We start from the raw sequence: 17,150 nt of genomic DNA, 5'->3' as shown, positions 1-17,150 counted from the left end.
GAAAAATAATTTATTTATAAAGCTAAAAAAAACAATAGTCCGTCTGACTCCAACTGGTGGTACTTCCAAATCGGGGGTTGGAGTAACACACATGGTATAGCCAAAAACAAGCGGCAACCTGTGCCGTGAGAAATGAAGCCAATGCGGAATTGCTAAATACTGCAGTTCCTCTAATGTCCACTTGAGGCTGGCTCCAGAATTACTGTAAACCACATACACTCTAATTCAGGTTTACAAGTCAGACACATACATGAATGATTTCCCCTGCTCAGCAGGGTGGTGTAGCACATATGATGTATGAGAAACATTGCACGTGTGATTTTTCTGCAAGCATAAGATTGTTTGTGTCTGTAACAGCTACCTGCTGCCAACAAAGAAACTTTCCTCAGACTGTAGAACATAGAGGTGGGACCTCATCTGTAAGGTTGATCTTCTAAACCACCTGCTCCTAACAGCATCATTTAGAGCCTCTGCAATTTCTGTCACTCTCCAAACTGTTACCATCTTCCTTAATTACAGATATGAGCCGTGCTGCCTCTCACTCTGCTGCCTCCTCTCCATCTGTGCAGCTCTTTAGACTGGAGGCATATTTTTACCCTCTCCCTTTATTACACTTTTCAAGCACAGGAGTCTATTGAGAAAGCTCTCCTTTCATATGCCTGTCAGGAAATGAAAGCAAAATGAATAGAAACGTCCTTACTGTCTGACTAGTGGACCATGTGACTGTGGCTGTTTATGCCTCAGATAAACAACCCCTACGTTATGCACGGCTCCTCCAATCCTGCTTCATCCCAGGGTAAAAATGTTGGGCTGTGAGGCTGTGACATTTTTCATGTGATTTATTCTATTGTCCCGAGTCCTCCGGCCATGGCTGCCCCTCCGCCCCGTCCTCTCGCCATCAGCTCTGACAATCCCACTCTTTGTTTTGGCAAAGAGAAGCAGCATTCTTCCAGAGGGATGACCTCCTCTGTCTCCGCAGGGGCCAGCACTCAGGACGCGACCCGACCCCAGGAGTGGATAGCAGCGCCCACTGGATGCTGAGAACCAAATCCACCAGTTGTCACCCCAAACTCTGCGCGGGACATGCTCCTTCTCCAAGGGAAGAGAAGCTGATGGATCGCTCTGCTCATCTCAGCTGACACATCAAGAGCCTGAAACTTTATCAGCAACGACATCCTTAATAGAGCTGCACAGCAGGATTACACCGTTAGAGCAAAGTGCACCATCACTCATCTCCGTAAGTATGCATCTTAATTATAAGGCTATCGATTCCAAGATTTTGTGCAAAGATTTTTCTTTTACAAGGCTTTTAACAATGTTACAGCAATGAAGAGACTAAATAGACAACTTTTTAGGCTTTTCACATTAGGAAATGTTTTTATCAAATTAGAAATTTGAATAAAATTGAAATGCAGAAGTCTTTTTTTTTTATTGATAAAAAATAATGCATCAGCTTACCTTTAGGCAATATCTGAAAAGTTTTCAAAATATTGTAGTCACTGGGAGAAAATATTAACCAGGAAATATAAAATAGTAATGACGGTGGTAGTTAGTAAAAAAAATACCAAGCAAAACTTAAAATTAACTAAAAACGTTCATAATAGTAATAATCATGATAATAATAAATAATAATAAATTATAATAATTGAACCTTTTGAGAGAAACTTCTTGTTTATGTTGATTTTGGTGCCTCCTGTGAACAAACAGGTAGCCTTATCTCATCCTGCTTTCTTTGAACAGTCCAATGTGTCTCAAATCGTGGGTATTATTTTTGGAAAACTTAAAATATTTTTTTTGTGACTCCTCCCACGCTGCAGCAGCTTCAGGCATTTAAACCTATTATTGAGATGCTTCATTTGGTCATAAAGATGTAAAAGTATCATTTTTAATCTGTTCCTCAACAGTGAGTTCTAAATGAATACAATCTACAACATTTCTGCACAAATTAACTGAACCTAGAAGTGTGTTACTAAATTGAATAAGAAACTTGTACTTATAGAGTATTTTTACACTGTTATTATATAATATAGGATCCAATTTCTTCCACCACTAACATTCTATTCCAAGCTGCAGATCTAAACATTCATTCAGCCTTGTCAGTCGATAGCTCTTCTTTTCTCGTTAACGCTAAAGCATCGCTCTTTCACTCTGTCCCTCTGCTTAACCAACACACTCCTGCTCCACACCCTGGCAGAGCCTCACAGCTCCCTCTCTTCACCTGTGGCGGCATGACACTTTGTGCTGCTGTAACACAACATGGTGAGGATACAGGAGTCCCCACTTTACATATTCACGGCATCCACAACTTTTCATGCTCCCAAACTTTGTTGCGCATCACCATGAGCTCCTGGTGATGACACGTTATAGACATCATGGAAATGCCCGGTTTGCCAGTGCTGTGGCTCCCTCTCCAACTCACTCCCAATAGCTGAAGTAAGAGTTGTGTCAGGAAGGAGGGGCAGAGCACATGCTCTGCAGTGAATGAAAGAAGGGTGCGCCACACAGGACAGAACAAGTGCAACACAGCAGGCGGCACATTTATCGTTTAATCTCGATTATCTTGTTTTTATGTTCATTGGAAGCCAAAATTGTGATTGAAATTGAAAGTCCATTAATCCCCGAGCCCTACTCTAAATAGAGAAACGTATCACTCAGTGTGTCTGGAAATGTGAACAAAGGCTCTCCCTGCAGTGTGCTGTCATGATCAGTTTCGTCGTTGATGGTTGAGTTAGAGGCATCAGTTTTGTTCCCATCTCTTCACAGGACTTTTATACATCTGTATTTATGTTGTGTTATTCAACTAGCAGTTTAATTATTGTTAATTAACAGTCTGTTTTGAATTCCACTGAAAAGAAATAACTTTGCAACAGCAGAATATAAACTGGAGCAGCACCTGCAGGAGAGCAGCTGAGACGAGAGCTTCAGAAGTTTCTGTGACTTTAGTTTGAAGAATTTCACAGAGACTCATCTGAAAAATCCAGCCGCAGCTCAATATTAGAATTCATAACCAGTCGCACAGCAAGGCTCAACTTCTACATCTCACGCAGGCTGAAGGAGAAGTGCAAACATGAGAACCTCAAACAGACGCAGCAGCACACAGATTACCTGCTGCTGCCTGTCTATAGAAACACATGCATGGGTCAATGTTAGGATTAATGGGATTAATTAATAACAGCTTTCTGAATAAAACTGTCAGTAATGAGGATTTGATGAAAAGGAAATTCTTATAATCTCTCTGTGGGGACATTATTTGTAGATAAAAATAAACAGTCTTAGTTACATTATAACTCCACTGTTATTGAACCTTAATCATTTTGTAGTTCTTATGATAGATTAATTGAATGAAACAGCTCACACATGTAACTAGAAATAACTTGGGATGTGCGCTTCCATTCCAACTAAATGATTACATGTCACCCGCACCATTCAGTACAATAATTAGGCTAAGTTAGTTAAACTAGTCATTAATAGTTTTATTATAGTTGGCTCAGAATGCCTGTCATGTGTTTTGTCTTAATAGCCACTGCCATAATGCTATAATACTATACCCGGTTGTAAACAAGTTCAGATGAATGATAGAATCTCTTAAGAGTGGAACAAGTTGTCAGTATTTTGTTAGATAAAATGGAGATAAAGTTGTGTGTAGGCTGTGTCTGCTTAAACTGGCATATAAACACTCAACAGGAGCAAACAGTAACCCTTACACTAGCCACACCAGTCATTTACACAGAGACTGCAAAGTTATGTTTACTCCTTTCTTTCTTGGTGGGGATGGCCTTTTCAAGAAGATGACATAGAGTGTATGAAACTATTAGCAGCATAATTAATTTATGGCAGGATGTATTCACACATGCACCAAACTCCTGAAACTTCTCAACATTTTAAAGGTGAGCTACTTGTGCACACAAACAATCAGAATTATCATTATCCTTTTTTTTATTAAAGTTATATTTTTGGGCTTTTTCGCCTTTATTGGAAAGGACAGCTGAAAAGAGACAGGAAACGTGGGGAGTAGAGAGTGGGGGAAGACATGCAGCAAATGGTCAATCGGCTGGGAGTCGAACTGGCGACCTCTGCAATGAGGACTATATAGCCTCTACTGTATATGTTGGACGCTGAGACCGCTAGGCCACCAGCACCCCACAATCAGAATTTTTCACCCCAATTTTTTTTCCCTGCCAGCTCCCTGGAATTTCAGCTGTAGATCCTGATGAGCTGATGTGAGAGAGAAGCCAGGGTTAGGACATTTTAATAATGCAGCCGGTGTGAACCCACAAAAGCAACATGAAAAAGGTTGGGTAAAAACATCTAATGTTGAAGACCGAGAATCATATTGAAGGCGAGGTCAGAGCAGATGTCTGCACATCCATCCGTTTACATGTGGCATTAATATAACTGCAAAAACGCCTCACAAAAGGCCTCTGTTGCTCTGTCTACCATTGTGTTGTACACATTACACTGTGGCCTTGGCAGCGTGCTTTTGATGTCATGTCCAGAGACTCATCCCTCACCCCTTCCCCGTCTCATCCCCCTTCTTGAGTGGGAGAGATGTAAAATACACAGACATTTTAAATGCAAATGAAAAACGCTGGAAAACAGATCCCAATGTAGTTTTAATTTTGCTCAGTGTAAGAAACAAATTCCCTGGCTACACTACTGTGGCCTGTATAAGTTATGAAGAACGATTGAAGGAGGTGGGTGCCCATTTGATAACCTGCAGAAGCCACAACTCAATGCTAGGCCTCAGTCAAGAGGGGTGCCTTGTGGGAGGGAAGAATGAGAGTGATGCCACTGGCTCGAAGATGGTGCAGAGGATAGTGCCTGAAAAGTCGAGTCAGATGTGATAAACCAATCGTATTTTTGCATATATGAGAGCTCTTCAGAAGTCAGAGGTCATTAGGGTACTGGGTCTGCATCTTTAAAGCTATCAATCTGCATCTAGTATTATGGCTGTGTCTGTTTTATCTTCTGCACACTTGACTAATCCATGATTGTTTGCCTTTAAATCATGATCCCTCATCAGTCTGAACCTGTCTCGTAGCCTCTGACTGCCATTAGCACAGACAGCATTAGCATGGCTTTCCCAGCTAACACAAGATTTAAAAGACACGTTCAATATCCAGGGTTACCTATTTATAGTTTTCATGAGCTGTGCCATACATTTCAAACACACGGTTAGAAGCTTTTAGGTGCTCAGTGACGCAGGCTCCATCTTCCTCTCGTCCACTCTCCTCTCCTGAGCTCTTTGATCCACTCTAGCTCTGTCATTAGGGAGCACTGGATTTAATCATCAGGTTGTTGTTTTTTTTTTCGAGACCAGACTCTTGTTTCAAGCACTTCTACTTAAACTCCAGGTCCACATGTGCACCTGTGAAGACTGGTTGATTATGGCTGTTTGGTCATTTTTCAATGAAGCTCTTGAATATACAGAGACACCCTGTGGAAAGCAAAGTTACAGGATAGGTCTCGAACAGATACAGACTTAACAGTGTGTTGTATAGTCAGAGTTAAATAAGCAATGTTAAGCAGTCTGTTGTGCTCAGCTTGAGTCACTTATTGGTGCTGAGGTTGTTGATCGTTGTTTTGACAGGCAACACTTCGATTGGCTTCATGGTTCAGTGCCTGCACACAGTACAGTTTCATGTCCATGGTCAAGCTACCACAGCGGAAGAGAACAACACTTTGATAGACGGACTCCAAGAAAGATGATGATCAGACATCATCATAGAAGAATTAAAGCAGAGAAAGTCACAATATCCTTTGAACAAAACAAATCAGAACAGACCAAAAAGTAAGGAAACAGAGAGGAGAGGAACAAAGAAGAAGGAAGAAAAGACAGTAGAATAAAACTCAAGTTATATTTGATGGCTGTCAAAAAAGTGATGAGGTGTTTTTGCATGTTGTGTGCAAGGTGTGTGTGTGTGTGTGTGTGTGTGTGTGTGTGTGTGTGTGTGTGTGTGTGTGTGTGTGTATTGTGTGTGTATGCGTGCCTGCGTGTGTGTGTGTGTGTGTGTGTGTGTGTGTGTGTGTGTGTGTGTGTGTGTGTGTGTGTGTGTGTGCGTGCGTGCATGTGTGTGTCTGTGTGTCTGTGTGTTTTATGTGCAGCAATCCCCTCATTTGTAAGCACTATTTTTTGGATGGAGCTTCTCAAAGTCCAGTCTTTGAATGCTGTAACCCAAAGATGTGTCTGCTGGTTTTAGAAATACAATTCTTGAAATGTTTGGATGTTCAGGATTGCAGCACTGCCTTGATGTAAAGATAAAAGTGCAACAAAGAACAGCCATGGGACGGTGTAATAATAGACACCATGAACAACACTATATCTGAACCATCAGACTGGTCTTGTGATTGTTGTATAATTTATGATGATGCAAACAGTTTTAGCACTTCAGGCTCAGCTTTACAAAATATCAAGTAAAACACAAGTGACTGAAGGATGTTGTGTCACTGCTGCCCACCAGACATTTGGATGCTGCTGCATGTTGGATGTCCATGATGAAAATCTGTGAGCTCAGCTGGCTGATGTGACTGTGGGAATAGTTGTGTTTCACTGCAGTTGTTCTGTCAGAGAGACAAGTTAGTTGGTGGTCTCCTTATATCTTTAATTACCTCCTAAAGAAGGTTTAGTTTTCATTCTAACTTCTTTGTCTGAAAGCTTGCAGAATATCTCTGCAGAAACATTCCCAGATTGTTTCACTTCTACATTGAAGTAATCCGGTTGAAATATTTTATTACTGCAAAAACTTAGCTGACAATATTTAACTGAAATGTTCCCTTAAAAATGTGTCTGTGAGTGTTTGTTGTTTTAACTGAAGTGTGTGTAAGTAGATGCCAGTACATACTGCTGCAGTTACCCTGAGTTTACCTTAAAATGGAGATGAAGATGGTCCTGGGTTGCAGAGCAAGTCAGTAGTTTTATGCATCGATAATAAGCCAGTCTATAAAAATACCACACTGTTTAAATATGACCTCATTAAACCTAACCTGATGTGTTAATTAGCTAGCGCAACCTTTGATCTCAGACTGGGGTTGATCCTTTTTAATCAAGGACTAATTATGTCTGAAGACCTGTGACTAACCAGCGGAGGACCCGGCTCATGAAGAGAAGAGAAACAGAAGCTGGTTGAAGCCGCTTATAGAAATCAAATATGTTTGTGCTCAGAAGTTTAAGACTGCAGGGCTTCTGGAGTGCATGCAACAAAAAGTAAAGACAGCAATGTGTTGCATTAAAACATAGTATAGACTATCAGCCATCACCCTAACTAAATATTATATTTCAAACAAAAGAAATCAGCAAAACCAGGTAAAACTGCTTGCACAAACTTTTTCATGAATTAACTTTTAGAGGTGAATCACAATGAGAGCACTGCCCGCCATTGTGTGACATTTCAATTAATTTAATTATAATGTAAGTCTATTATGGTGATCTCCAAGGCTCTCAGCTGGATGTCTGTGGTAAAAGACAGACCTTTGATCCGTTTTTTATTAACATACTCACACCCGCTCCTGTAAGTCTAATAAAAGCAGACGCTTTGAGGACCAGGATAACATTTTCTCTCACTGTTGTCAATTTTAAGTCATCTTGTTAGATGACTACTCACACAAACTGTAGACTTTTGTTCTTTTTAAATTAATGACCGAAATAAGTATTAATTCAAATGAAAAAAAATACAAAATTAAAAAAATATTTTTGAGCTTGCCATTTCCAGACTTTACACTCTGACTTTGTAATTCTCGGCCTCTTGACAGTTTCTTAACGCCTCTGCTGCATTAACAACAATTATCTTCAATTATTGCTCCATGTTTCATCCCCCTGGTGCTGTAGTTTTGAGTGATACCTGGCCTAAGTCATGAGGAGTGCACCCCCTCTACAGAGAAGTTGTACCATCCACTGTTTTAAACCAATGCTGGCAAAAGTGTTGACCCCAGATATAAGATTCACTGTATTTCAAGAAAAATAAAACATCATACATTTAGGTCATTGCGGTATTTTAACCACCTGCAGGTGAAGATACCAAATCATACATTTAAGAGATTTTAATACAAATGCACTTTGATATATCTGCATTGCAAACCCAAGTATCATGACTCTTTTGGCTTTTGGAGTCATATCCTACATGTGCTTTCTTTCTGCAGAGAACCCCCGACTGACACAGACTCTTCCTCCTCCTCTGCTGCCTCGGCTCAAGTGACCATGTCTGCTGAACATAAACAAAGGCAAGAAGATATAGTTCACTTTTGTTAAGTGCTTTAATCAGACATTTTACGATTAACTATGATTAATACATCCTGATGCATAATTGCTCATATGTAACATAGCAGTAATTGTCCATGGTCTCTCACTAGAGACTGGGACCCAAGTTTCAGACATGGACTTGAGTTGCACTTAAGTTGCTCACAAATACGATGTGAAACTTAGACTTGCCCCACAGAGACTCGAGACTCCTCTTAAACACTCCTCCTATTTTTTATTTTTGACACATTAACATTATGAGTTGAGCGACTTTCCCTCCTTTATTGTGTAACCTTGTGCATCTGGTGCATTTCATGCACAAGTGGCCAGACTCCACGATGACACCACGCAAGCACTTCCCCTGCAGCCGCCACAGTGCAGTGTTTCCTACACATAGACCATACTTGGAGACGTCACCCAAATATACTTGCCCAAACTGTCTCTGGGGTGTTGCCCAGATGGATGTGAAATATATGCCATGATATTAATGTGTGAAACAGTCTATCTGGCATGTCAGGTTAACATTTATAAAATAACTTTCAATCATCTCCCTTCTTTTTAACATTAAACAAATCATGTATGAGTAAAAAATATTGAATGCGTACTTTAAATGTTCTAGTTAACCCATGTTCCATCTGTTATAATAAAGGAGGCAGGCTTTATGACTTATACTACAGTCAGTCAGTATGGAGAGCTCTAAAAGTTTTGGCATCACTTTTTGATCACTTTTGTGCCTCCCATGTTTTTACAGTCTGTGATTTTAATCCGCAGTCTATCTCCTCTTACTTTCTACCCTCTATGCACATGCTGTAAATAGAATCTAACACATGGTCTGCAGGTAGTCGTTTTCAGTTCATTGCTATGAATGTTCTCTGTTCACCAGCAAGCTTTCAAATGACACAAAAAACCTGAGCTGGAAGCCTTTTCTGACCTACATTCATTTGTGCAGCATTTCCAGCAGGCTTGGTCTGGTCCACAACACAATGAGTCCTTGTGCCTTGCAGCTACAGTACGATGATGTTCAATAGAGGGCTGTGATCTCTGGAACACTAAATGAAATTCCCATACAGTGATGGACCATCCGGTTAAAAAAACTCAGTCAACCGCTTCATCCATTAACGAGAGGAAGACGGAGCACTAAACATAAAACTACACGCAGTGAAGGTTTCCTTTTGAAATGATAAAGGCTCTTAAACTGATCTGGTAAAATATATGATATTTCTTTCTTCCCCATTGTCTGTATCTACAAATACCATTTAAATAAAATTAGATATCATATAGAATCAGTCTCCCTAACATATACGAGTTGGTATATATATTTTAAATGTGTTTGAAACTTGCTGCAGTCATTTAGTATTTTGATTTTCAGTGAAATAATTAGAGGTATAACACTAAACCCCATATTTGCAGAAGACTCTCATTTTGTCGACTTTGTTTTCTGATTTCCTTGTGAAGATGCTTAGAAGAAAAGCCTGGACATCTGAGCTCTCAGCTGTCTGTTCTTATTATGTTTGGTTTTATTATTCTGACTCAGTTCATTTATTATTTGTGATTCAGGTAGAGCGATGACTCAGGTCTGACCCTGGAGATGCCGAAGAGACGTGACATCGTCGCCATCGTGTTGATCGTGTTGCCGTGGACACTGCTCATCACTGTCTGGCACCAGAATGCCATCACTCCTCTGCTTGCCACTCGAAAGGGTAAAGACACAAATTTCTAAACAGCATAGAAGAATCTGGACCTTTTGATTTCCTATTGTTCATTATTATTATTATTATTATTATTATTATTATTATTATTATTATTTATTAGATTTGCCATTTAAATAAAGATTGATTGATTGATTTGGTTGATTTGGTTGATTGATTGATTGATTGATTGATTGATTGATTGATTGATTGATTGATTGATTGATTGATTGATTGATTGATTGATTGATTGATTGATTGATAGCAGCATGTAACTGTTAATATTTACAGCATGACTGTTCTAGCATATCCTAACCCCAGGTGGGAAATTGTCAGGTGATGATAAAATTATATAAAAATCTGGCCTTAAAAAAAATCTATGGTCTCTCAAACAAACTTACATCCATTTATATACACATGTTAAAACTGTACTCTACTTCTTTTTCAACAATGTAATCTTCGGTCCAAACTGCAAAAGCGAAAGTTATATTCTAAATAGAATTAGATTACATATGTAAGAATTTATAAATCGACCTCAGCAGAAGGCTGTCTTACATGACTCTGGTTCTGCTCAAGGTTTCTGCCTGTTAAAGGAAGTTTGTCCTCTCCACTAAGTCTTGTCTGAAAGATGGGACTGGACCTTATCCTGTCTTGATGTTGAGTTTTTGTTAATAATATAACATTGGTTTGAAAAGTGTCTCAAGATAACAATTGTTTTGGATTGGTGCACTATAAGTAAAGATTGACAAATAAATGTACGAAACCTTGATTTGCCTGTGTAAGCCCTTCGAATCTCCATGCTTTAAAATATGCTGTGTAAATTAAGCTGTCTTGCCCCTGTGACAGCAGACAGAGGCTCATTGGATTTCTTTGTTTTGGTTAGATGACAGACGTGACGGTCGCTCCAGTTCCAGGAACACTTTTGCTTTCAAGGAGTCCTGCTCAGTTCAGAACCGGGACATCGTGGAGGTGGTGCGCACTGAGTACGTTTACAGCCGGCCTCCACCATGGTCCGACATCCTGCCCACAATTCACGTCATCACCCCCACCTACAGCCGACCAGTGCAGAAAGCTGAGCTCACACGTCTGGCCAACACTCTGCTGCACGTCCCAAATTTGCACTGGATCCTGGTGGAGGACTCCCAGAGGAGGACAACCCTGGTCAGTCATCTCTTGCAGGACACAGGACTCAACTACACCCACTTAAATGTGGAGACACCCAGGAACTATAAAGTACGAGGGGACACTAGGGATCCCAGAATACCTCGGGGTACCATCCAGAGGAACTTGGCCCTGCGGTGGCTCAGGGAGACGTTTGGAGTAAATGGCAGCCAGGCAGGGATCGTCTACTTTGCAGATGACGACAACACCTACAGTCTGGAGCTGTTTGATGAGGTAAGGTGATTTATTAAAAAGCAAATTCACCATTGTGCAGGCAAAAACACAGAGCAGTTCTAACTCTTAAACTGTAATTATTTTTTTTACAAGCTGTTAAAGTGTGTGCCATACAGCCCAAGCTTTTAACACCACACTCCTCTATAGCCTTAGTCATATTGTGTGCACTGTCTGTAAGCACCACAAGCAACCTCTCCTTTGCAGTGTTTTACTGTCTGAGCATGGTTTCAAAAGCACAGATCAATGTGGCTGAATGTGAACCAGAGAGCTCCTGTACAACAATAACGTATTTTTATGTTAACCTTCCTGTTATATTCGTTTCTCAGAAACAGCAATAATGTTCCTGGTCTATTTGACCTGGGACATATTCAATTATCCAAAAGTGTCAGAACCCCCCAAAAAATCCCAATACACATTTTTAAAATCAAAATTTTAACTCCATTACTAACCATTTAAATCAAGATTTGGTACATTGGTGTTCTTTAATTCTCACAGATCAAGGTTCAATGAGGATAACTCGCTTGTTTTTCATTAAAATTCATGTTAAAACTTTTTTTAGTGTACATTGGAAAGCCCTAAATATGAATACAATAATTTTACATGACATAGATTTTTGTTTATTTTATTTTAAATTTTAAATTTTTTAAATTTTTATGAAGCGATGATGATTAATTAACACGACACCTCTTCTGTCACATGCTGCGCAGATTTTTATGCTGCATTTAGCTGGTTTTGATGGCATATATTGCCTAAGATAAAAAAAGGGTCAATTTCACCCACAACATAACAGGAGGGTTAAAATCTTCATCCAGCTACTAGCCAGTCAAACTCAGCATACTCGCTGGACTAATGTCAGAAGTTTGTATGTCCATGGAAAAACTCATGTGACAGACATTGTTGAGGACAAGACTGGGAAAGTGTGTGGAGAGGCCAAGCAGGGATACGTCTGCACTGACTCAGAAGAGTATACCAGGGTTCCACTTGTGCTATTAACCAATAAAATCCTTGGTCTTCAACTACTTAAAAAGGTTGATCAATGCGCAATAAATTCTGCAATTGTGTCATTGATTGTTTTTGGCTTCGGACTGTCTCTGGCATACTTTCTGCTGTTTTCAAAAGCCTCTTGTAACGACACGACGGCATTTTATTTTGGTACCTACGCTAGCTGCAACTTCTGCTGCTTCACATTCCCTAACATCTTTGTGGCAATGACACACGTCAACTCATGTCTCACTCGGGTAAGAAAACACCAAAACATTATCATAGTGAAAGTTAAAAACACAAACAAACATGAAATGTACGCGCAGGAGGCGGGCAGAACGGCAGGATGGGATTTGATTGGTTTCATAATTTGGCTCCTGATGGCAGGGATTAGTTGGTGTTTCCAAGGTTTACCCCGGCTGTAGATAGCGCTCTTTTTTTAAAAACACATTGTGTATTGATTGCCATCGGGACATAAAGATCATTGTAACCAGTATAACAAAAAGTGTATCTAAACCTGACTACCAACCCCAGCTTTAAGGTGATAGTAAAGTGTTGATGGTTGTCTAAATATGAAGATATTATGAAAGGATAACTTTCCGATCTGAGGTTCAAAGCTCAGGTTTGATTTCTTTTTTTTCCCTTTTGTAATTTTAATTATCTCTATTTGTTTCATCTCTTCTGATCCGAATCAAACTCCAAAACATCTGTCATCAGGCTCCATGTTAGTACATAAGGCACCAAGTTCTTTCTTAGTGACCCTGATGAGATTACACTTTCACATCACTCACAAAATGAGCGTGCATCTCTGTCTCTGTTTTTTGTAACTTCCAGATGCGGACGACTAAAAAAGTGTCAGTGTGGCCCGTGGCCTTTGTGGGTGGACTTCGGTATGAGTCCCCTAAAGTTAACACCTATGGAAAGGTGTACGGCTGGAAGACTGTATTCGACCCACACCGGCCGTTTGCCATAGACATGGCTGGGTTCGCAGTGAACCTGCACCTCATTCTGTCCAAACCTCAAGCCTATTTCAAACTGCGAGGAGTGAAGGGAGGATATCAGGAGAGCAGTTTATTAAAGGAGCTAGTCACCCTCAGCGACCTGGAGCCTAAAGCTGCTAACTGCACCAAGGTAAGAACAGGAGACGCTCTGTGAGCTTGAAAAGTGATGCAACATTTGTATACTTGTAATAAAATGTGCTCCTTCTGAAACCACTGAGGATGAGTCTTTTGATCCCTGACTGTCAAAACAATTAGTTCTTAAACTCAGTTCACTGTCAGATTCAAGCTCATTTGAATGACGTGACTTTCTTCCTCTTGACATTTTGTAGCAGGTGTGATGTAACGTAGAAGAACTGCACAGCATTTGGAGCCAAATCTCTTTTTAAGTGTTTCATCACGCTGACTGTACTTCAGCTCGTCTCTTTCCCCTCCTCCTCCTTCCCTGCAGGTATTAGTATGGCACACACGGACGGAGAAGCCTGTGCTGGTAAATGAGGGCAAGAAAGGATTTACAGACTCTAATGTGGAGATATGACAGACTTTATCTGACACAGGTAAGACTAGAGATAAGAAATGTAAATGAGTGTTTCCACTCAGTTATTATTTTGAAGGTTGGGTCAAAGGGCAGCATCTTAGCTCAAATGTGCATCATGAGATATGAATTAAGTGACACATTCAAAGAATTGTCTCCAGAAGACTAAAAAAAATCAAACATCAACTGGTTTGATCCAAAATGAAAAATCTCAACACCTTTTTGATGGATTACTATAAACACTGACATTCATGGTCCCCAAAGCATGAGGAGAAGGGATTTTGGTGTAAACGGAATTTGCAGATTTATGTGATGATGTTATTTCCCAAATTATTTTCTTTGCATGTTAACGGCATATTTTAAAAAACAACCTTTAAGTAGGTATTTAAGCTTTAAGCCTGGTTTATACTTCTCCTTATAATCAACACCTTAGCCTACCCTGTAGGTCCACGTAACCCTTTTTCAATACAGAAGCCTACACACGCAGCCTGACGTGAAACTCCTCCAAAATATAACTACACGTTGAAACAGACAATAAGCCCTGTGATTGGTCTGCTGGGCAGCAACATATTTCCTACGTTAACAACATTTCCAGAATCACAGTTCATCGGCCAACTCCTGCAATCTCTCCTCTCTATTCCTCTTTGTAATAATTGCTATTTTATCAACTGCAACATTAATCAGCTAAAATGTAACATAATGTACTCAGTCGACATAGTTCACTGTACACAAGAAAGCAGCAGGTCTGAAAACAGCCGATCCAACTAGCACAGCAATCACGCTGCCTACAAGCATTTCCGCAGAGTATTGCAGAGGGACACAGACGATCTGATGCACAAGTATGTACTGCCCCTGACCTCACAGACCACTACGGCGTAGGGTCAAAGCAGAAGTATAAACCAGGCTTAAGTCTTGTCCATAAAAGTTCTGCTTGTAACATGCCTTTCCTCTGTCTTTGTTTCAGAGGAGGCGTATCTCCCTTTGAATTCTTCCTGGATTCACATCCTCAGAGCTTCTCAAAGCAATAGCCAGGGTCAGACATATTATCACAGCATCATAGTAGCTGTCCGTCATCACAGCTTAGACAAGGAGACGTACACCAGTCCACCCTGGGAGGTCACATAAGCCATGTGCGTGATCCGGCCACAGAGTATCAAAGCACAACTGCACAAAAACAAACAGGCCTGTTCTGCTCGGAGCTGCGGCTGATGCGAGACACTGGTTTGAGGTGCCAAAAGGAGCTTGCCAACTGATGTCTCCCTGGAGAGATTTCAAACTGCACGAAGAGATGGCACGGCAAGCAATAAAGAGCCCTGTGAGCGCAGAAAACACCAGCCTACCATCCAATTAGCATTAAATAGGGCCCTTTTGTTCTGGAGCGAGCTAGCTGTCGGGCACAGGGCTGCACAGAAGAATAAAGGGGTCCTTGTTTGAAGTGAGTCAGCAGTGACTGACAGACTGCATTGAGGGGATCTGAGCCCTCCCCGCGTGTACTGTACAACACTGAGCTATTTAGATAGCACCATGAACCCAGCACTAATTAGGAGTCCTGTTACTCCTCAACACACACACACACACACTCTGCACATGATGAACACACACATTCACTTGAAAACAGAGCAATGATTTATTGCAGCACTGTCTCACAGCTTTGTCTGTTCCTGATATGCTGTAACACTACTGAGGTCTCCTCATATTCAAGAGAAGATTCAGTATTTCTAAGGACCTGTCGACTTCATAGACTTCTTCATAAGCTAATTAAGATCCCACTGGGAGCACTGACGGTTTCTCAGCCGAATTATTTATTGTTTCAGAGTAACTGGTTCCATCCACTTCTTAGTCTAAGCGCTGCTTGTGTGAGTCAATGGGAAATGAGGCCATTATTAAGGAAATTCATGTGCATCCTCTCAAATAGCCGTGTTACACAATCTAATTATTCCCACCATGGATGGCTGGCTTAAAAGTGATGGTTTCTTATTCTGACTTGTAGTGGCACAGCTAAAAAATTATGTTAATGTTCTGGTATTCTGTTTGAGTTCGGTAAGTAAGTTATTAGTAATAGGCATGTAAAGTCTTGAACTTTAACTTTTAGAAAAGGGTCTAATGCTGCTACTGGTAGTTTTTAAAGTTTTGATCACTCCTTCCACCTGCCTGTTGTCATTTGCTACAATGTTCATTCACTATTTTTAAGAAGAAGATTTTTCCTCCGGCGTCACACTCAGGGTTGGATGCTCAATGCTTTTGCAATGTTTACGTCTGTGTTCCAGGTTTGCTTATTAAGTAACCATAAAAAAAAAATTTCCCCAATACTTAATACATAAAATATACACCAGAGTTAAAATCTGGAGGAACATCAGGCCACACTGGCATCGACTTGGTATTAACAAGATGTATGTAGTCTGTACATCTACAGAATAAGTCCCATGCATGAAATATAGGGTATACACCTTCATACAAAAACGATAGTATAGTGGATAGAGCAGGAAACTGAGAGAGAATTGGGGAAGGCATACAGGAAAGAAGCAGCAAGCTGGAATCGACCCTGGGCTGCCCGCTATATGGGCGCGCAATTTAACCACTAGGCTAAGTCCACACCGAAGCACCTATTTTTAATGATAAAATGAGGCCAAGACCCACTGTTAGATAAGACCAACCACTTCTGTGTGGAAAAGAGGTTAGCCAGCAGCTTTGTAGAACATTGGTAAAGGCTGTAGCTAGCTGTGACTCAACTGTTGGTACCTTTTGAATTGTCATATTTGCGGCTTAAACTTGAAATATATCGGGTAGTAAGATGGCTAAAAATAATACTAGACCGCTAGCTTATGTAAGCTAACAGCAATGTTTTAGCTAGTGTGAAATCTAGCTTTAGCTGTCACGGCGTTCCTGTCAGTGTTATGAATTGCTACATGTTGTTTTAACTTAAAACGCCCTGCACATCTTCTTACCAATCTCAAATCAGCAAGACGGATGCACTAAATAAGTAACACTTTGTCATATTCCTGACATTTATTTAATTTGCAAACCTGAAACTACGTAGTAAAACATTATAACAGCATTTGTGCTTCTCCTTTCAGAGGTAAAATGGTCGGTGTGTGAATATGTGGAATTTCCATACCTGCATTGCCCAAAATATTCACATAAGCAATACAAACCTTACAATAATATTGAGAATTACTGCCATCCACAAACAGAAACTATTATTAGAAATCCATTTTCAGAATAAGAGGGACAACTTGGCATATCTGCTCTGTGTGTAAAGAATCACTGTAATTTAAGGTACTGTATGTACATAGCTATAAACTGCTCCAAGAAACAAACAT

At 40.3% G+C, this 17,150-nt stretch overlaps 1 protein-coding gene across 1 annotated transcript; it reads left to right on the top strand.

Annotated features, from left to right (window-relative positions):
• The first annotated feature begins 8,137 nt into the window (after positions 1–8,137).
• LOC117812641 (galactosylgalactosylxylosylprotein 3-beta-glucuronosyltransferase 1) lies at positions 8,138–17,147 on the top strand. The gene is made up of 6 exons (XM_034683539.1): positions 8,138–8,217; positions 9,791–9,933; positions 10,805–11,316; positions 13,132–13,428; positions 13,747–13,852; positions 14,795–17,147. The coding sequence occupies exons 2-5, from the start codon at positions 9,822–9,824 to the stop codon at positions 13,831–13,833; spliced, it is 1,008 nt and encodes a 335-aa protein (XP_034539430.1). The 5' UTR covers positions 8,138–8,217; positions 9,791–9,821; the 3' UTR covers positions 13,834–13,852; positions 14,795–17,147.
• The last annotated feature ends 3 nt before the right edge of the window (positions 17,148–17,150 follow it).

This window comes from Notolabrus celidotus, chromosome 5, assembly GCF_009762535.1.
Source record: "Notolabrus celidotus isolate fNotCel1 chromosome 5, fNotCel1.pri, whole genome shotgun sequence".
Classification (NCBI taxonomy): Eukaryota; Metazoa; Chordata; class Actinopteri; order Labriformes; family Labridae; genus Notolabrus; species Notolabrus celidotus.
This window is presented reverse-complemented; position numbering and strand designations above follow the sequence as displayed.